A 20,728-nucleotide genomic window follows, 5' to 3' on the forward strand; every position below is an offset into this window, starting at 1 on the left:
TGGACTTGATGATCTCAGAGGTCTTTTCCAACCCGGTGGATTCTGTGTATTCATAGGCATTGACCTTTTTGTAAGTGTTCATCCCTGCTCTGAGTTTTCTTTTATTCTTACTGCATAACTGCCTGGTCTATTACTCTTTTTTTCATTCTATGTAGTTATTTTCAGTTCACTGTAAATGCTTTAACACCACTGTTAAGTATTCAAAGATGTGTAAACTAGCTTCCTTTAATTTTATACTGCCCTGGAATGTAAATGTGGAGGAAATGAGTAAAAGTAAAACGAAATTGAATTGGTTTCATGCACTCATTGCAGGGGAAGATTTAAATCTCACAATACGTGGTTGAATTGTTTGACAATGAAGAGAGCAGTAGCCTGATAACATTTTCCCTCATAAGTATTTTATGAGCTGTCACATCCTCATTGCTCTGTACTTCTGTGCCCAGTGATGAGATTTTCCGATCTGTGAAAAATTCTGGCATTTAAGGCATTTCTTTATTTTGTATTAGAGAATATGTCAATAACCTCAAATTGTTAAATAGTCCCGCGCGACGCCTCTTCCGCTCTCTTCTCCGACGGCTTCTGCCAGGGCGGGAGGAGGCGGGTGGGCCCGAGAAACACCAGCTCCTCCGTACCAAGGCAACCCGCACCCCACGCCCCCGGAGGCACATCTCCAAGCCCCTCCCCGCCCCCCCACAGGCCCCCCCACTTCCACCAAACTCTCCAAGCTTCACTTGGACTCACCACGGCGACGCACGGCGCAGTCCCAGCCGCTGCGGGGAGCCGGGCCCTCTGGGCAAAGGCAGCTGGGCATGCGAAGCAGCGGCCAAAGAGCCTGCCGCCCTGCTTACAGGGGGCTCCGGCTGCTGCCTGGACCACAGAGCGCCTGGGACACCAGGGCACCGGCCCCGACTTACAGGGGGGCCCTGGGCCCAAAGGCCCAAAGTTCGCGCGAGTTATTTACACCTCCTCTGTACAAACAACGCTACCAGTTCGTCAAAGATTTAGTGGAGAAATACAAACCTAAGAAGGTTGGTATGTATTGTTGTCTCTCTAGGTTATAAATTTGAAAAGAAGTTGACACTTCATATCTCAGAAAGACAAAATGCACGGATAACCTTTTGACTCAATTACCAAGCTCAATTACAATTTTGGATGAGCTGCTGTTAAAATTGAATTGGTGATAATGTGTTGTTTTTCAGGGATGCATATAATTAATGTTACTTGATGGGAAGAGGAGACTATTTAAACGAGAGAAATGTCTTAGCCTGTTTTGGAGAGTAGTGGGCATTCTGGTTTTAATTTAAAGCTGAGTAATTCGGTTCAAGCTGCTTTCATCACAGTTGGGATTTGCTTTCTAGAGTTGGTTGTTCCATATGCAGTATCAGGTTTGCCTCATCATTCACATGACTGTTCTCAGTTGAGAAGTGACACTGAGAGTGTGGGATTATGTGAGGCTCACTCATCTCCACTTGCTTAAGATCTTGTGACCCTTTCTTGTGTTGTCCGTCTCAATATACCAGAACTCTTGTTTCAATACTACTTGGGAAAGTTAAATTAATTAAATTATGTACTGTAGTGTTTGCTCTTTTCTAACATGTCCTCTCCCTTTCCTCCCCCAGAAGCAGTTCCCAAATCTGCAGTGTTTAATTCTGAAACTGATGCTAATCTTTTAGGGGGCATGCAAAAAAATTATGAGAAATGCACCTGCAGTGCACTTAAATAATCATAATTCTGGTAGCTAATAAAAATCTATGAGGTCATGGCACTGTAATCTGCTTTTAAATAGAACATATTCACCAGTGTTGCATCTGTATTTAAAGATTTGAATTTTCTGATTTAGGATGTGGAAGGGGTGAGAGGGTAAACTTTCTGTTTACCCATGGGGTAGAGATAAGCTGGATAGAAACAATTCAGGATTTTCACAGGGAGAACAGCAATGTGCTTCAACCTTGACTGAGCCTGAGAAAGAACAGGGTGGGTTGGTTTGTGTATCCAACTATCTCTTAAGCTTACAGAAAGAAATATCTATTATTTGATTTTGTGGTCTGAATATCCCCAGAGTTCCCCACTTAAACATTAGACTGAGCCTGTAAACTTGTTTTGTGCAGATTCTTTGCTGGTAACTTGGCTGCTGGTGAGCCTGTTTTAAGAGCAGACCAGTGAAAAGCAGTTGTGAATGTGAAAATTGCTATAGCTTTGGTATTTAAAATCATACCTTACTGTTATTCATGTGGAAGACATTTTCCAGTGTCAGTGGGATGTTCTACATGTACTTTTTTATAAGTGTAATAACAAAAGGTTAATTCTTTTAAAAAATCTTGCAGGATGTTCATATACATGTTTTAAAAAGAAAAAACCATTTAGTTTTGGTTGTGAAATGCTTTATCATTCAAAAGTTATTTTGATGTAAATATGGACTTTTAATTTTATTAAAATCTCTGAAATTGCTTGGAAATATATAGCATTTACACATTGTTTAATATATAATTTACAGGTGGCAGATTTAGGATGTGCTGACTGCAGGCTTCTCTGGATGCTGAAATTCTGCAGTTGCATTGAAGTGTTAGCTGGGCTAGATATCTCTGCAAGTGTAATGGAAGAGAAAATGTAAGCTCTTTGATTGTGTTTTAAGGTTTGTATTTGTCTTGATGTAGTGGTGTGGTGGGTTGACTGTGGTTGGAGGCCAGGTACTCACCAAAAGCTGCTCTGTCACTCCCCTCCTCAACTGGACAGGGGAGAGAAAATACAATGAAAGGCTCATGAGTTAAAGGGCAGGGACAGATCACTCACCAGTTACCATCATGGGCAAAACAGACTTGACTTGCGGAAATTAGTTGAATTTATTATCAAAATCAGAGTAGGATAATGAGAAGTATGGCAAATCTTAAAAACATCTTTGCCCCCACCTCTCACTCCTTACCAACTTTAACTTTATTCCCTCCCCACCAGCAGCACAAAGAGACAGGGAATGGGGATTACAGTCAGTTCCTCACATGTTATTTCTGCTGCTGCTTCATCTTCGAGGAGAGGAGTCCTTCCCCTGCTCAACCATGGACTTTGCCTCAGAAAAGCCACCTCTGGAGCTCCCTGATTAGCAAAACCTTGCCACGGAAACCAAATACAAGTGGCATGTTGCATTACTGCTTGTAGAGGTTTTAGAGTTAGGTAACTGCAGAAATACCAGCTGGCAGTTGAAGAGCTCTCTGTCAGCCTTGGTTACATTGGGTCTGTGCCTGGGGCCCCCTGGGCTGTGGGTGCCCATAATGTCACCTAATGTAGCCAGAGGTCTGGGTCATGGAAAGGCCCTGAAGGTGTGCACACCTGAGACATACACTGTTTGTAAAGGCACTAATGCATTGTATTAGTTTTCAGTTTATGCTTATTATTGTCTTCAGAAAGATCAGTTTGAATCTTTTTTGAAATGTGCATGTAACTTTTTAGTCACCGTGGTGGGGTCTTGGTTCTCGTTTATTTTTTTGTAATGGAAAGCTTAGCTCAATGTGTGGTGTCTGGTTTAGAAGCCTCTAAAATGAGAGGTTTATATGATCTTTGAAGCATTGGTCAGACTGGTGAACATAAATTTCTTTCTTGGAAGCTCACTAATACAATTTCAGTGAATATGTAGGATCTAGATGCTGATGTTATCACTTGCTCTTTCTCAAGAATGAAGAGAAGTAACCTTTTATATTTAACATTTATTGTGTATTTTGTCTAATGCAGTATTTCAGAATGAAATTTGCACATATACTTTGGTTTCTCAGTGTCTTTTATTTGGAAAAAATAGGTAATATGTGTGCCTAAAACTTCCCCCAAAACCCTGCAAAGTGTGTCTAAATCAGACTTACTGTGTGTCTAGTGTTGAACTACTATCAGAACTTACAAGTGGCTTTCCAAGTGACTTGAAAATGTAGTGGAAATTTTTGTAAACATCAAGGACAGCTTCTGGATTAACTTCTGCTCTTTCTGTCCTGTTGTAGGTAGTCATGAAAAGTGTTTGTATTGGATATTCTTTTTTATATCTATGTAAAATAGTTAACCTTTTTGAGATTCATGAGATATCTATGTAGGGTGTTTACTAGTTCATTTACGTGTAAAATTTTCCTTAAGGTCCTTTCTGTAACATCTTATTTTTAATACCTTTGTAGGCATACGTTGTCTCCTCTTCCTTTTGATTATTTGCAACCATCTGAAAGATCCCTAACTGTTACCTTGCATCATGGTTCAGTGGCCCATAAAGATCCTTGCATGCTTGGTTTTGACTTGGTGACATGTATTGAACTGTGAGTATTAGGCCAATGCTCTACATTTCTCTAAGTTCATTAGAGTTCAGCTTGGAATTTTGTCCATGCTCCAAATAGACTTGATCAAACCTTTCAAGCAGAAGAGTAGAAGTAGAAAAGTAGCAAATAGAAGAGCAGCATCCTCTAACTTGTGCTTAAATTAGCCATACTAAACTATTCAAGTGGTGCTTGCATATGGTGGGAGAAAGATACTGATGAAAAATTGCAAAATGCAAGAGGAGACTTGGTCAGACAAAACCCCTGTGTGGCCACTTGGCCACAGTGCCACTGCTGATATTGCAGAGCTAGGTGTAAAATTACAAATTACAGATACGGGTTTGGGGTGGGTTTTTTTGGCTGGTTGTTAAGATTAAAGTATCATAGGGTTTTTTTAAACACAGACATCAATTTACTCTTTTCAGAATAGAACACCTGGAAGAATCAGAGCTGAAGAAATTTCCTGAAGTGGTGTTTGGTTTCATGGCTCCAAGCATGGTTGTGATCAGTACTCCAAATTCTGAATTTAACCCTTTGCTTCCAGGAGTGGTGTTGAATAGGCATCCAGATCACAAATTTGAGTGGAACCAAGCGCAATTTCAAAGCTGGTAAGCTCACTGAACATGTATGCTGACAGCTCTGGGTGCCCAGGAGTGTGAGAAACAAATGGCCTTTTCACATATGTAGTTTCCTGTCAGTGAAGTGTCACCTCCTGACTTGGTGAAATGTTTCTTTGCTGGTAAGAGTAGTTAAGCATGTTCTGTGGGTTTTGTGTTTTATGATGGTTAAGTTGATGGTTATGATGGTTAAGTTGATGGTTAAGTTGACTTGCTTTTACTGTAGCTGCTCTGCAGAAAACATTGAAAACTTTTACCTACCTTTTTGTATACCTTTATTACAATTAACACATTTGAAGTGTAAGGTATTAATTAGCCTTTTCACATATAGAAATGCTTTATAAAACCCTAAGAAATGTGCTCAGTATGTATGTGCAAAGTGCTCAGTTAGTCCAGACCTTTCTGTAAGAGTGTGCAAGCAGAGTTATGAAATAACCATAGAGCAGGGCATGTTGGATAAAACTGAGGATAGTTTGGTGGATCATGGCACAATGAAATGCAAAACGTATGTATGTGACAGAGGATTACATGAAATCCGTCTGACTCTTAGTATCGGTAGGTGTAATAAAAATAAAAGCAAGAGGGATATGTGTCCTGTGATAACATTCAACTGTCAAGCAGTTGTGGAAGAAACTGTATCTTGGAAGTTTGGCCCCTTAAATTATGTTGTTTCTGCCACAGACTTTAAAGTATCCAGTGACTTTTGAGTATGTAGTTTTGCAAAGCTTGAAGCATATATTTTTCCCTACATAAGGATACTAAAACCTGCCTGCATTATTAGTAGAGATCATTTTTATGACTTTAAGTAAATTTAGATTCTGCTTTTAGATATATGTGAATTAAAAATATTGATATCACTGAACGAGTGATTTTTTTTTTAAGCTGTAAACACAAAGTCTTTGTGTTGTGAACTATAAGTATTGCAATATTCTCTAAAATACATGGGATGTTAATTTAGTTTACTGCTTTCTCATGGAGAATGATGCAGGTAGACAGTGCCATTTTAGTTCCCTGCCCCATGTTTTGTTCACACTGGCTGATGTACTACAAGGTGGTTTTCATTTAGATGTCATGTACCCTGTTGTAACCTTTATTAGGTAGACTTTACTCTTTATACATATACGACAAACCACCCTTTTATTTTCCCTATTAACTGGTCTCCTGGGTTTTTGGGTTGTGTATATTTTTTATGAGTTCTTCTCAAATAATTTTGTTCTTGGAAATCGGTAGGTTGTAGCTCAGTTCTAATATATTTAAGTTGGTGACTAAGCAACTTTGAGCATGAACTTTCTATGCACACAGTTTAGAAATAATGGTAATGTTTGGATGCCTAAATTACTGATACTAAGTGACTCAGACTGTGGCAGGCATATGATTACAGCTTTGATACAGCAAGTTTTGACAGCACTTATCTTCAGGCATGTGAGTATTGTTAGGGAAATTGGGCACAAGCATTCACAGGCTCAGGGTCTTGCTTCTCCTTGAGCGTGCATGTTTATCACATGAAAAGATGAATATTTCATATGATTGGAATAATTTGTCTTTCTTAGGGCTCTGGAGGCTGCTAGATGCTATGATTACTCCGTGGAATTTACTGGTGTAGGGCACCCACCAAAAGGAATGGAGAATGTTGGGTTTTGTACCCAAATAGGTGTGTTTGTTAGAAAATATCCTCGATCTGGTGGATCTGTTCAGTATGAGAAACCCACTGAAGCAGTTTACAAAACAGTAAGTATTATTTTCTTCCTTTAGAGGTATAAATAAATAGTAAAATTGTCTATGACTGCACGTGAAAGTGTTGTTACCATGGACTACTATTGCTATCCAGTCTTAGCTCTGATTGTCACACACCATCAGATCAAGAGAGTCTCATTCTATGATTTGTGTTTCTAATTGTATAAAGGCCTTTAACTTTTAGAATATTTGCTAAACAACACTATGGATAATCATTCTTAACATACTCTTATCTTTAGAATAAAAATTTTCAATTCTGCCAGGTATACTATTTTTATAATTTTTCCTCTAGTCATTCATTTCATTTATTATGTGGTTGTTGGCAATTACACATATCTTTCAGATTCATTAAAAAAAAAGGCAAAAAAGGCATTTCTAGCTAAATGCCTTGTGGTATAAATCAATTTTTTTCAGAGACAACATGAAGTAATAATGCAAAAATAAATACACTGTTTTGGTTTTGGGGTTTTTTTTCCAATTTTATGAGGCCTTGTTTCAATGAACATACATATTCAGTTCTTTCTCTAAAAATATATATGTATCTTCAAATGACTTGTGACCTGAACTGAAACACAAACATATCTTCTGTAGTTTCCAAGCCATAAAAACATTTGTAATTTCTGTATTTCAAATTTCTATACATGTGAAATATCACCTGTCATCTACTGCCATTAATAAAATCTTGAAGTGGTCTGTAATGCTCAACAAACTTGGAAATATGTCTAGGTGATGGACATGTACTAGAAATTGCTTTCGTTATCTCCTGTTACAGGGCCATTAAGGAGGGAGTTTTGACATTGATATTCCTTTGAGTTTAAACAGGAGTGTTAATCTCCTGCGTTTCTTATCAAAGTAATTTTTATTATGTAACTAATTTACGGGAATAAATCAATATTTCAGGATGCAGTTGAAAAGTAGGAAATAATTACAGACAGTGGAACTTCATTGGTACCCTGTTGATATAAAGCACTTCCTGGTAAGCTGGTGGGAATGAGTTTGCCTGCCTAGTTTCCTTAATTGCCTCAGAGTAAAGCTCAGTGTAGAACACACAGGTTCACATATTTTAATGTCACAATTTATTTTTAGCGTCCCCTGCAGCTGTGAAAGCATATTTAATGTTTTATTCTGAAAACAGAATAAATGACATGCTGTAGTCCTGTTTTCCAGATGACAGTTCAGAACTAGTTCAGAACTGTCACCAGCACCTCATCATGAGTAATGTGAAAAGTAAGAGAATTATTAAAAAGAACTAAGGAATTACAGGACTTCCCCTTGCACATTCTATGAGTGTAGCTTGCAGGTATAAGCCTGTATTTGTTTTTTTTTAAATTCCGTTAACTGCTATTGTAGTTGTAATATATAAAATCAACTCATATTGCCTAGTTTTTGGTATCTGAAAATGTTTAATAAGCAAAACAGGATTGAATAAAAAATTATGTTCGCATTTTAGAGAGGTTTTTTGACAGCAGATGTTAAAACTCTGACCCTGTGATAGTGATAAACATTTTATATGTTCTTGTATGTTGTAAAGGTCTTCAAAGCAGTGTATCCAAGTCTGAAAGATGAGAAGTACTTGCAGAATGCAGTTGTCAGTGAAGTTATTTTCACAGCCCAAAACATTAAGCACCATTTAATGTCAAAACATGAGGAGTGTGATGATGATCCTGAAAGAAAATCTGAATTCCAGCCTTCAGTCAGCTCTTTTTCAGACTATCTTGGAAAACTGGTTGTTGATAAAGCCATGGAACCATTTGTCAATGGAAATGAGGTCTGTATACCTCTTGCAGCAATCTTTTCTTTTCCCAAAGTGAATCAACTGTGTGGTACCTTTGAGAAGTTATGCAAACTCATTGCTGGCAAGGTCACACTGAGCAGTGATGGTTCTGCTGTGGTGTTCAATACTGAACATGAAACTGAGGAGGATTAGATCACAGATTTCTTATGCAAAATTCAGTTAAAGTAATTAAAGTGGTTTTTTAGTAGCTGTCAAATGGTGTGTGCTGTATGCTAACCAGAACACACAATCTTTTCTAAACCTCCCCTCGGTGGTTAGCACCTCTCTCTTATGGAGCAAAGACAAAAACAGCAGTAACTCACAGGGGTTTCAAGCAGACTATCAAGAGGGTAAAAGGAAATAATTAATTCCCATGAAGAAAATGAAATATTTCTGTTTGCTTTCTATTACCTTATTGTAGCTATCATTACTAGATTATTTTTAGTAATCTCTTGTTAGCTCCCAGAGTAGTTGATGATAACATGAATTATGTTGTTGTGCTGAATAATGTGAGTCAAACATTGGATTAAGGCAAGTTTTTTCTTACTAGAATGAAATTTATAGGTGCTTTCTTCAAGATGAGCACGTCCTCAGCCTTGATGAAAACCAAATGTTGTTCCAGATGAATGGAAATATGAAAGTGGTATTGTTGACTGTTCTTTTTTTTAAAGAAAAAAAATTTAAGAAGTGCTATACTTGTGAATGCTAATCTAACCCTGGTGTACCTGAAAATTTTCTGTGTTTTCATGTGCAGCTGTTATTCAAAACTGTAAAATCCAAATAGAATAAATGAAAAAAACTTCAAGAGCAATCCATACCCCAGTAATGGTTTTGCCTTGGTATAGTAGTTGTGTGTATGCAGCAGTGGTATATAAGTGGGGCTTGTTTTCAGTCATGAGATGTTTTCCTTCTATATTAGAAAAAGATCTTGTGTCTAAATGACACATTTTCCTTATAACATACATGTTGCTAAAACAGTGTGAAAACACAGTAGTAGAAAAAGCAAAACATTTTAAAAAAGAAATAATTAACTGGAAAATTTTTTTGCTGATGAGACTTGCCATTTATTCTATAAGGAACCTGTTGACTCATGAAACAAAGAGGAAAGACAACAACCACAAAAGAAATTCTAGGATATTCTGGTGAAGTTTTGGAAAAAATTGTCTTCCTTTTTGACTGAAGTTAGTTATATGTGGTACAGTTAATTCTCTTAATCCTTACTCTTCAAATAATTGGTTACTGAACTGATCTGAGTGCCAAATAGTTTGTACTATAATTAGCTCCAATTTTCACCAATCTAGATTTTTTTCTTAATTTAAGAACAGATACTCAGTACGGTACCAGAAAGCTTGGTTATTTTGAATGCATAAATGAGAAAAGAAATACATACCACAGTTAGTTTTTTAAAAAAATAAGAAGGTAATTTATAAAGTTATAGAAACCATATGAAAAGTTTTTAGTAGGTCATTATACTCAACTGAGGAGGATTAATTTTGTCATTTGCAAGGTGGGCAGGGACTACACCCAGTGCCCTCACTTTGCCCAAGTACTGCTAGTTGTGGAGTTTGCTTAATAAATTAACCTCCCAGTATGCCTGCCACATTAAAACTGATTTTTTTCTTTGTGTAAGACTGACATACTACTTTTCCTCTCCAGGAGGCAGATAAATAACTGTACTAGTAACAGTGCCATTAAATACTTTGTGGACTGGAGAGGGAGTTTAATAAGCTGCAGGGGTAAAGTTTGAAAAGAGTAGAGAAACTGAAATGGACACAAACTTCCATTTAAGTTTGTAATTTTTTGCATTTAAAAAAAAAAGACATAATTGTTTAGGAACAGATTCCAAGCTGAAGACATGAGTTTATTGAATGTCTGAGAGATTTGCATTTAAATACAGTAAAAAAACCCCCATAACCCACCCACACATCCTGAACAGTTTACTATATAGAAGTCTCCAGTATTTCTATAACACAGTTTACAAAAAGGAAAATACAACACCTAAATATGAAGGTTATATTCCACTTAAAATACACACAATTAGAGAATCACTTCATGAAGAGCTGTAACTCAAGTCAGAAGAATAAATTACTAGGATACAATTTTATTAAAAGTTGGATTTCTATGTCAACTTCCCTAAAACATCTGCTCAGGCAAGAAAATAATTATTTCTAGTAAAGAAAGTATCTAATCTATGACAATTAGCTGTGTCTTTTAACATAAAACACAAATCTGGGCTATGGAAATTCCCTTGAGAATTACATAAGTAGCTGTACAATGTTTTTTAAAAGTCTGTTTTCCTCAAACTATATGTAGTTTTCCTCAAACTGTATGTAGTTTTCCTAGTAAACTTAAGTGAGTTACCATCTAGCTACTAAAGGTTTTAATAGATTTGTCAACAAGTGTAGTAAGAGTACTGAAAGCAAATAATGTATTCAAATATACAATGTTACGAGTTAGTTATGTGACAGGAAAGGAAACTATAATGTTGTGACAGATAATTGTATACTAGCAGTTGAGTAGTTTCTGTTTAAAATTCCTGTGGAGAACAGAAATGGATAATACCACACTTCTATTAACAGCAGCTAGAATGGAATCTTTGCATTAATTCTTTTAAAGAGATTATAATCAACAGTAGGAAATAAAAGTATTTAAGTACCGAAACTGAGAAATTGCTCATATTCTTCATATTCAATAACAGTACTCAAGCTTTAAAATCTGAGATTTCCTTAAAAATACAAATAAAAATTAGTTTAATAATTCTGGTATGGATTTCTAGAAAACAGTCTGCTTTTTCAGATTTAACCTATTAAATATGGCCTACTTCTATTTCAATAAAAAGGTGTCAAACATCACTCTGAGCAGAATTTGAAGCATTCTGAGCTTTCAAAAGTGACCACACTATTTCTATTTATTCCAAGCCTTACTGATAAACAGTACCACTAAACATAAAATTAAAGCCGTTTGCAGTTTACAATTAATTACACATGTCACCTAACATATCCCTTCAAAAATGGATTCTTTCCTATTCTCAGTGAAAATTTAAAGAGATCTTTCTTGCCTGTTGAGCAAGTCACTACTTGTGCAAATTCAAATACAGTACATTGACTTTAATGCAACAGTGGACAGATAGTGAAGAAAGTTCAACAAAGATGTTGCACACTAAAACTTTTTCAGAGTGCAGAGTATGTCTACAATAAAGTGCTTCTCTTAACAAGTTATAATAATAATAATAGTATAGATGTTTACCTAGTTTTAAAGCTTAAATCCTTAGTAAATTCTTTAATCTCCCTGTACGTCCCCAACCCCGCAAGGCACATTCAAAACACAAGCAAAGCACTAACTGTGAAGGATTAAGCTACAATAAAAAAATGTACGTGGTAGTAAACTACTGACTAGGTTTGTAAACAGTACCATCCCATTGAATCTTAATGTTCATGCATTGTTGGAGCGAGTTCCTGTGGAAGCAGCTTCTGTCCTCCAGATATAACAATCAAGCCAGCTTTCTTGCTAAAACTCTACTGTGTCTTAGTGTTTTGATGTGGATTCCCACTTTTTTCATCACTTGAACAAAAAACATGTCACATTTGATGCATTTAAACCTGTGAACTTGATTTACAGTTAACACAATTGATTATTGTCTGGTTTAGATGTATTTAGTTTAGTGGTGTTTTTTTTTTTAAATGTGTGTGGAGTTCACTTCTGCCATTCAACCTTACAATAAAGTTGTGCTCAGTACTCCTAAGCTTTTAGTTCTGTTAAAACATAGCTGGGCTGTTTTGTGGAGGCCACAACATTGGCTTGATAATGACTGACTTGATAGAACTAATTAGCCTCTATAAGACTACAGTGGCAGGTAAGAGCAAATTGAGTAATTACTTTTTTCAGGTGCATTTAAGACCAACTTTCAGAAGCTTCTTTTCTAATGAAGTCATGAACAAAGTACATCACCACAAGTGATCTCTTGTGTAAAATACCAAAATGGGACTCGCTTCATCATGCTTCCAAAGATGTTTCACACAAAAATTAATTCCAATAACATCAGATAGAGCTTAAAAAAACAGTCCAAGTGCTCTCACAAGGTATACACAGTTAAACATTGCCTTCATACCACAGAAGATGATGCTCTATGAGCAAGAGGCATTCCATTTCTTTTCAGAAAAATATCACATCAAGTTAATTTTGTGTTTCTCAACTCTTGCAACAGAGCAAACAAAACCAGAAGTATCAACACCAGAGCTCAAAGTTTTCCTCATTTGCATTCTAGTTCAGCGTTTTATCACCACCTGTTCATATGCTCCAGATCCTACTCTGAAAGTTTGAAAGAAATTAGTTCAATGTCAATTTAAATGGAAGCTAAAGAACAAATGTCACAGATCAGCAATTTTATTGTTTAATCAACCCAACCAACCAACACCCAGCCAAAAACCCCCCAACAAACCCCCCAACCAAACAGTTAAATGCAAAGGATGATTATTATCATACCACTGAGTCACTTACAGTTTAATGAGTCACTTACAGTTTAATGCATTTAAGTGGTTTTTGTTATACTAAAGCCAAAATAGAGAATGAAAAGCAATGTTACTGAAAAAGAAGTTACTGTTGGACTTCTCTATAATTTTTTAAACATGACCTTTAGGATACTCCTCCCCACAGCTATATCATATGCAGCTAATACTTTTAATACAAATTTATTCATAAACAGATAAATTATCTAAAAAACCAGTAAGTGACAGTCATCTTACATTAGAATGCAAGAAAACCATCTTCCAGTCTTTTGTTCATGCATTCTAAAAAAACCTCTCTCAACCCCTCCACATGACAGACCATAGTGGATGGTTTTCCACGGTAAATTGCAGTACTGTGTAAAAAATTAATGGGGCAAGCTCTGCCTTAGTTTAGTAGTGTGCCTGGACTATTGTGGTAAAACTAAATTAGGACAGATCTCTCTATACTACAGAAGTGTATTCTGTACCCAAACACGTCATCTGAGATAAACATTGGTGTGCTCAGTTTCCAGCTAAGCCAACTAATCATCTTTTAACCATCAGGATTGCTTGCATGTATCAAAGGCAATTATTTTATTACTTTCAACGCATTAGTAGCTGCCTTTATACCTAACTTCAGAAATAACTGCTGAAATACTAATGATGTGCTAATTTCTTGAGATAAAAATGTTGAGTTATATTGGACTGTAGAAACATGGTATTAGAGCATATTCTCGCCTGTTTCTCATGCTTCTCATCTGAGAAGATTAATACATTCAGGTCAAGTCATAGAGTATTTGAAGAGGGTTTAGAGAAGAAAAAATGTCTCTTGTTCTGAAAAAACTACAAGAAGATAATCTGAAGCAGATTATCAAAGGAGTGGGTACAGGGCCGCAAATAGTTGAAAGAGAAACAAACCATTGAAACAAACCATGTAACAAATGGAAACAGAATTTGTGAGAAAAACCAAACTGAAGAAAATAAGGCTTGTTATCAGGAAGACATGCAAGTTTGATACTGTAAAGGTAGATGTTAAAACACTTAAAACTTTCCACTCCAGTGGAAAGGCTATAGAGCTAAGATTTGAAACTGGTGTATGTTTCCTGTGTTGATACAGAAACACTGCTCATATCTGAAAACTTTGGAACTGGGATTCTTCAGGAGGTTTGGAAGTTACAATTCTTATGGCTGACACATCAGTTCTGTTTTGGAACTAATCTGTGTGTTCTGTTCTGTTTTAAAAGCTGACAATCTAGTTCTTTTGGTGCTTTTAAATGATGCAAAATAAAAAGATACAAAGATCAAGAATATAGATAAAGAGTAATTGCATTTTTATTTAGTATTGTCTATGAATTAGTTGTTTAGGTTACATACCTGTTAGGTAGATGATGGCTTCCAAAAGAAGTGCTTCCACCAGGGCCCACAAATAATCTTAAACCTTCCTCTAAAAGGCAAGTGAATTAAAATATGTTAGCTATATGTTGCCCTACTGAACACTAAGTAATTTTGAATCTACTAGTTTTGTAGCTGATACTTTCAGATGCAAATATGTCAATCAATGAAGAACCAAACTTCACATGGTGTAGGTTGGAGGAACTACTTTTGTTGTAGATTCGCACCTGCTCTTTTTAGGCTTAAAGTAATTACCTGGGAAAGTTCCCTGAGTCATGTAAGGGTTTTTAAACTTTTGGGAGACAGGGTGAAGCAGAAAATGTAGTGATCCATGTGCACAGTCCTTATGATTACAAGCAACAGGGACTATGAAGAGAGTGGATTTCCCTGTGGCCTGTAAAGTACATCAATTTTTTCTAATGTTTATCTCCATACCTTCTGCACTTGAGTCTAAACTGAAGTCTTGACTCTGAAGTATTTTTTCAACTATATCATCAGCATCAACTCTGGTAGCATCAACCCTCTTTAGCTGTGACTCCACAGAATCTTGCTTTACAGGATGTCTGCAAAAATAAATATATTTAGAGCTCTTAGAAGGAATTTGTGTTTTTTACTTCTACTAGATAATGCCTTCAGGTTAAGTGTACCTGCATTGCGTTTCTGATGGTGCATCTTCAGGAGATGTATCAATATTAGCTTCAGTTACTTTTGGCTCAGACTCTTCACATGGCTCTAGAATACTTCCAGTTCCTGTTGAGGTACTCCCCACTGAGGTACTCCCCACTGAGGTGTTCCTCCTGTGGCAGAGTTCAGACAGACTGGATGATCTAGAGTGACATGTACTATATCCTGTTGGAAAAATGCAGGAGAGTTGGGTTAGGTATGTTGTTGACAGCCAAGGTCCATCCTGAAAGCAGAATTCGTGTTTTGTCTTCTTATCAAGAGACTTCAAAAGCCCTATGAATGTATGTGCATACATCAACTAGGGAATTCAGGTTTTGAATTCTAGCACATGCCATTTTCTTTTTGTTCTAAATAACTCTTATTTCATAACAAATATCATGGCAAATGTCATTCCCTTCAGCTTTTAGAGCTATGTCTCTATTTGCAAGTTGTTTTTACACGTGGAAGATGTGAAAATCTCATTCAGATATCATAGTTGAAGGGAACGAGGGCAAAAGCTCTCTGGCATTGGAAGAGATCATTCATTGTGATTTTAAGAGAGGAAAAAGCGTTACCCTCAGCACACCTGAAGGTCCTAGGAAAAAGCTTTCAACTTCATAACCTTTTTAAAACATAAAGTACATTTATTGTTCTACATAAGTAGAAAGTAAAGAATTCCCCAACAACTTGTAACAAAATTATTAACAGCTACCTGACAATTTTGATTGCTGACTTGCATAGCTTGATGTTCTGGAATGTCCACATGCACCAAGTTCATCTGGGACAGAGGCACTCTTTGATGAGATATCTGCAACATATCCAAGTCAGATAGTGTTCCTAAAGCCAGCTTTATTACTGTTTTGCCTGTAATCTTGATTAGATTAAAAAATCAGATTTCCCAGAGGGATTAGAGATTTGACACTGGTTTTCTGCAAACCTTCTGGAGATTCAAGTGCTGCAAAAATACCGTGTATGTTAATGAATATGCATTCCTTAAAAAAAAAAAAATCATAATATGTATCTGAGTAAAACAGAGAACAACCAGAATTAGAAAGACTTGTATGAAATGTAGTTCTAGATTTGTCTACAGTGTCAACATTAAAGAGGTGACCATGCTTTCTCTAGTATCATAGTAGAATGTTGTGCCAGATGTTTTCTGTCTGGGAAATTAACTGTGGTTAAGAGCTTCAGCTGTGTTTGGAGTAGAAACTAATAAGCCATGTAAGAAGGTTGCTTTGTGGGCCAACTGTCAGCATCCCTTTAAGATTTGAAGTATTCTGTACATCTCCTTGAAGCTGTGAGGTCAGTTATTAAAGCATTGAGAAATTAAGAGCATTATTATTTACCTGCTATACCCAGATGTGCTACTTTTAAGTTTTCTCCACCTTTCCTGTCTTCATGCAAAGATTCTGATTCTCCAGCAATTGCTATAGATGTTGCTGTGGAAGGAGGCCTGTAAGAAAAAGGTGGTTCAGATTTGCTGTACTTTTGTTGTAATCCCTCCAAATTGATTAACACATAGTTCTTATTTCAAATAAGTTGGCGTAATTCATACTGAGCATCAGGTTAACAGACCTACAATTCTAGTCCCCTGTTGAAGGAAAAAAAAAAAAAGCCTTTTCTACTGAGCTTAAGGACATTTTACAGAATCCATCTGCTCAGCCCTCAGTCCCTAAGGCTTCTGGGGATCCCGGGAAGGGCTTTTCCTTTTTTGATGACTGGGGGAGTGATATGTCTTTGTTTTGAAGTTCTTATTTTTTTTAAGTGTATGAATCACAGGATAGTTTACATGCTAAGAATATATGTAATTCAGTACTTCATGGAATACATGGAATACAAGATAAGTTAAAAAAAACCCCAAATGTGCACAATGTGACAGTTGGCCAAGTTGCCTGTGTGCTATAATGTACTCCTGGCTTTGTTTCATCTGTCACAGTACAGGAGGAGATTCTAGGCTGGTAACCCTTCCACTCCTAACAAAGGGGCCTATGGCACCATCTCCATGTATTCCCCTCTAAATTTTACCTCCTACAAAATAAAAAAAGCATCTTGTATGACATTTATTTAAATTTTGATTCAACATTAAAAACCTTTTAATAAAGCTTAAATGCTTGTTTAAGCTAATACCAAGATCCAAAGGGATATAAAACCTCTAAGTTTGTGTTTGGCTAGTGCAAAAGAAACTAATAGAAAATGACATAGTGAAAGCAATCTTCTCTTGCAAGCAATACAATCAAAATGCATTTCAAGATGTTGCCTACAGTTTTTTTAATGCTTTGTTATTTTCTACTTTGGGAACAGAATGTTGGTCTGCAAACAAATGGATATTTGTTGACATTTTCAGATCTGACATATTCAATAATTTAGTCACTGTCTTTATGTACAGTAACATATCCCCTCTTATGTTATGTTTGAAAGTAAAGAGAGAAAGAAGGAAAAGCACTACTGGAAATACAGTGCTTGTGTGATTTAACTGCCTAACATACTTCTGAAAGCAAGAGCTGAATGCTTTCAGGGATGCCATCCCAGATCAAACATCAAGCCTTCTAGGCTTCTTCATAAAATATGTATCTGATTCCAGATTGTGAAACTATTTTAAGGTTTATTTTGCCTTCTACAAAGGACATCTGGATTAGATAAATTTTTTGTTCTGTTGTGTTGAAAGTTTATGTTCCAGGAAATGGTTATATCACCAGTTTGGCAGAAAATGCCAAGTCTGAATAACTTGAGTTAGAGGTTTTTTCCTAGGGAACCAGAAAGCTATTTAGGTACTAATTTCAACTCCTTAGTAGTAGCCAGTAAAAAACCAGAAACACATCGTTTTATTAGTATAACAGACTAATGATTCGTTGCCTTTGAGAAATTGTTTATCGGTTCCGGTGATGTATTTGTTAACAGGTCTGACTCTAAAGTAAATTTACTAAAGCTGCTCTAAAGTAAAAGAGGTCCTAAATAACTAGGGATACAGAAAAGTTTTGCCCAATCAAACAAATTCAGATAACACCCTCTTGCTATTTATTCAGTAAGCACAAGATGAGACTCTGCAGTGTTCTCCTCATGCAAGGGGACACTGAAGAGCTCCTATGGTGAATCACCCAAGCTGGACTGGTGCAAAACCATTGCAAAACTATTACGTTTCCCTAACTACAGATTAAGGACAATGAGACTGAGGATCTTCAATATGTAGCAGTGTATTTTCCTAGCTACCTCCCCCTTCAGATGTTACCTCATATGTCTTTGCTAACTAAACATCTGTACGTGCTTTCTCTTGTATTAAGTCATATCACACTTCTGTTGTGTTTTTTTTTCCCCAAAGGAATCTTTTAAAATCATAAGAGACTTGTGAATAAAAGGTGTAACAGTGCATTTTCCAAACACAAGTATTAGTCAGATCACCCTGTATCAAGTCCCTTTATATAAGGTTGCTGCAGGAACAGCAAAAAACAGCAAAAAACTTTCCCTTAAGTTTTTTTTTTTTTTTAGATTTTTTACAAACTTACGTTTTAAAGCATGGGTCTCCAGACATTAGCTGCATGTTGATCAAAACCTACATATTAAGGAAACAAAACCCACTCTAAGAAAAAAAAAATTGGTCTGTGACACATACATGGTCATGTCACTAAGTTATACTTGCCACAAATATTAAATTTAAGTAAAGTAAAATGCCATCATCACATATGCAAACTGTCACACTTAACCAAAAAGTTACATTTTTTCCTTAGTAGGCATGCAAACAACACAAAATAGCATTTAAAGTAACATAGTTACATGTACAAGATTCTGAAAACGACACATAGATCAAGGAGAATTTTAAAATCATTAATAGTTAAGATGGCTTCAAGGGAAAAACAGAGAAGGAAATCTAAAACATTAATGAGCAACCAGAAAATTGTTTAAAACAGTGGGTGTTCAAGTATGTTCTTTGCTGAGGGTGTTTAGCAAACTGCTGCCTTACAGGAACGGGTTGTGCTGACATCAGACCCAGCAAAACCACAGCAGGTAAATAAGCCATAGGACACAGTGCATTGAGAAGGCTTGTTAGGCAGGTCAAAGCCATCAATTACAAGTGTTCTGGACGCAGCCTATGACTATCAAAGAAATCACAAAGTGCATGCATACTGAATAATATGGGAAGCTTAGCCTAGTGTCTCAGTAGGAAAATTTTTTTTTTAAATTGCTTGAAATATTGTCTAAGGAATTATTTTCATGTTTATGGAGCTTACTCAGTTTTTTTAACTCCATGGACTAACGGAAGAGGATGGCAGAGGAGGCTTCTTGCAACAATCCTCACCAACTGTTACATCAATTACTATTAAATAGAAAACAGGAAAGCCTCAGGAGTCATGGGGTGTTGAAGCTGCCTTATGCATAAATAAGCCAATTAACAGATTCACTCTCAGAAAGATGCATAGGAAGTTGCCCGGTCTTAAAGATATAATGTATTAACTTGTTCATTTTTCAGCTACCATTAGAATACCTTTTGAAAGCTTTTCTTTTACAGCTATCCAGCTCCATTTCAAAGAGTAGGACAAGTTCTATTTTTGACTGCATGGACTTTAAAGATTGTCTCTAAACAACGCTTTTGTTTTTACTTTAAATAGTTCTCCTTCTAGAAAGAGGTTCAGCAAATAAGTTTTAAATTTCATTAAGTGCTCAGTAGTACCACTTGTTCTCTGCCTTATTACTTTAAGTATGATAAAAGAAACAAATTACTTTGAGAATGGAGTTGTCTTGTCTTGTATTTTTGGTATCATAACCTTCCAGTAAACAGCGACGAGTGGTATTTCCCGATCCAGCGAACTCTGCTAGATTTAGATCTGCAAATCCCAGCTGTTAAGAGAAAATGACAAAGTTATTGGTAAGCATATGACTAAATGAAGGTACTTGCAGCATCCAACACTGAATAACACTCAACAGCAGTTTCTCTGCTGCCAAGCAGAGAGGATGCCAATTAAAGGGAGTGGCCCCAGGCAAAAAGCAGAAAACTAACTTTGAGTGTCAAATTCAGCATAGTTCTGTTTTCAGTTAAAAAGTTAAAGTGCCAAAAGAGAAGGATAATGAGGAGAGTTTTCTTTATTTTTTAATGTAAACACCTGCTATTTTTAATCCTTTCCACATATCAAATTGAAAGAAAAAAAATTGGTGGTATAATATTGTTATATACTTATTAAGTGCACTGATAGAGAGTTCCAACAGCGCTGTGTCACTATAATGCACATAATGAAATCATGGGTATTAGAGTACTATTCTGGAATTACTTTAAAAGGGCATAAAAGGACAAGAAAGAAAAGCTTATCTGTAGGCAAAATTACCTACATCTCAATTTACCTTTGCATATGCCTTTCCTCCTTTTAATTCCTAGGAAAAAAAAAAAGGAAAAAAGACACACCATTAAGCCATTAAAGATACTGACTCATGATTTTCCTTTGTTTTGTTTGGTTGGTTTTTTTAGAAAAGCAGATACTAATCTTTGTTTTAAAATACCTCACCACACATGCTAGACTGTGTTGTTGTCATTTAGAACTTAGTATTCATAATGCCTTTGGTGCAGGCCAGCAGGAGACTGTCATCCTGCAGAGGGGGAAAAGCGATTGCCTGATGCCATTTGGCTCTTGCAAGGTGTGGCCCCAAAGGTAGGATGTGCTGTGTACAAAATTCTGGTACTTAGCATAGTTCAAGGCATCTAAGCTTACTGCTGCTTGATGGAAGTATCAATCTTTATAAAGTTTGATAACTTTATAAACACTGATGGGGGATTCCTTTGATGCCCTGCTGGAAAAAAGTGTT

The 20,728-nt window shown here is 36.4% G+C and overlaps 2 protein-coding genes across 6 annotated transcripts in view; one reads left to right on the plus strand and one right to left on the minus strand.

Annotated features, from left to right (window-relative positions):
* HENMT1 (HEN methyltransferase 1) overlaps positions 1-20,728 on the plus strand; it is a 26,672-nt gene continuing 5,944 nt past the window's right edge. The window contains exons 1-6 of one of the 3 annotated variants that reach the window (XR_003544878.2): positions 1-1,028; positions 2,495-2,607; positions 4,146-4,280; positions 4,703-4,885; positions 6,445-6,622; positions 8,160-8,396. Coding sequence is in view for 2 of the 3 variants with exons in the window: in XM_027742832.2 (XP_027598633.1) it covers positions 810-1,028; positions 2,495-2,607; positions 4,146-4,280; positions 4,703-4,885; positions 6,445-6,622; positions 8,160-8,555 (1,224 nt within the window). In the remaining variant the exon portion in view is untranslated. Of the gene's footprint in view, positions 1,029-2,494; positions 2,608-4,145; positions 4,281-4,702; positions 4,886-6,444; positions 6,623-8,159; positions 12,138-20,728 lie in introns of those variants that run through there. The other 2 variants (XM_027742832.2, XM_039383319.1) reach the window with 2 other exon arrangements.
* FAM102B (family with sequence similarity 102 member B) overlaps positions 10,243-20,728 on the minus strand; it is a 21,171-nt gene continuing 10,685 nt past the window's right edge. The window contains exons 3-11 of one of the 3 annotated variants that reach the window (XM_027742837.2): positions 20,270-20,299; positions 19,655-19,771; positions 18,442-18,488; positions 16,288-16,394; positions 15,654-15,749; positions 14,926-15,127; positions 14,714-14,841; positions 14,261-14,330; positions 10,243-12,705 (exon numbers count right to left, since the gene is read on the minus strand). In XM_027742837.2, coding sequence (XP_027598638.2) covers positions 12,690-12,705; positions 14,261-14,330; positions 14,714-14,841; positions 14,926-15,127; positions 15,654-15,749; positions 16,288-16,394; positions 18,442-18,488; positions 19,655-19,771; positions 20,270-20,299 — 813 coding nt within the window. In that variant the 3' untranslated portion in view covers positions 10,243-12,689. Of the gene's footprint in view, positions 12,711-14,260; positions 14,331-14,713; positions 14,842-14,925; positions 15,128-15,653; positions 15,750-16,287; positions 16,395-18,441; positions 18,489-19,654; positions 19,772-20,269; positions 20,300-20,728 lie in introns of all 3 variants that reach the window. The other 2 variants (XM_027742836.2, XM_039383332.1) reach the window with 2 other exon arrangements.

This window comes from Pipra filicauda, unplaced genomic scaffold (assembly GCF_003945595.2).
Source record: "Pipra filicauda isolate LSUMZ 115617 unplaced genomic scaffold, ASM394559v2 scaffold112_size3218982_pilon, whole genome shotgun sequence".
NCBI lineage: Eukaryota > Metazoa > Chordata > Aves > Passeriformes > Pipridae > Pipra > Pipra filicauda.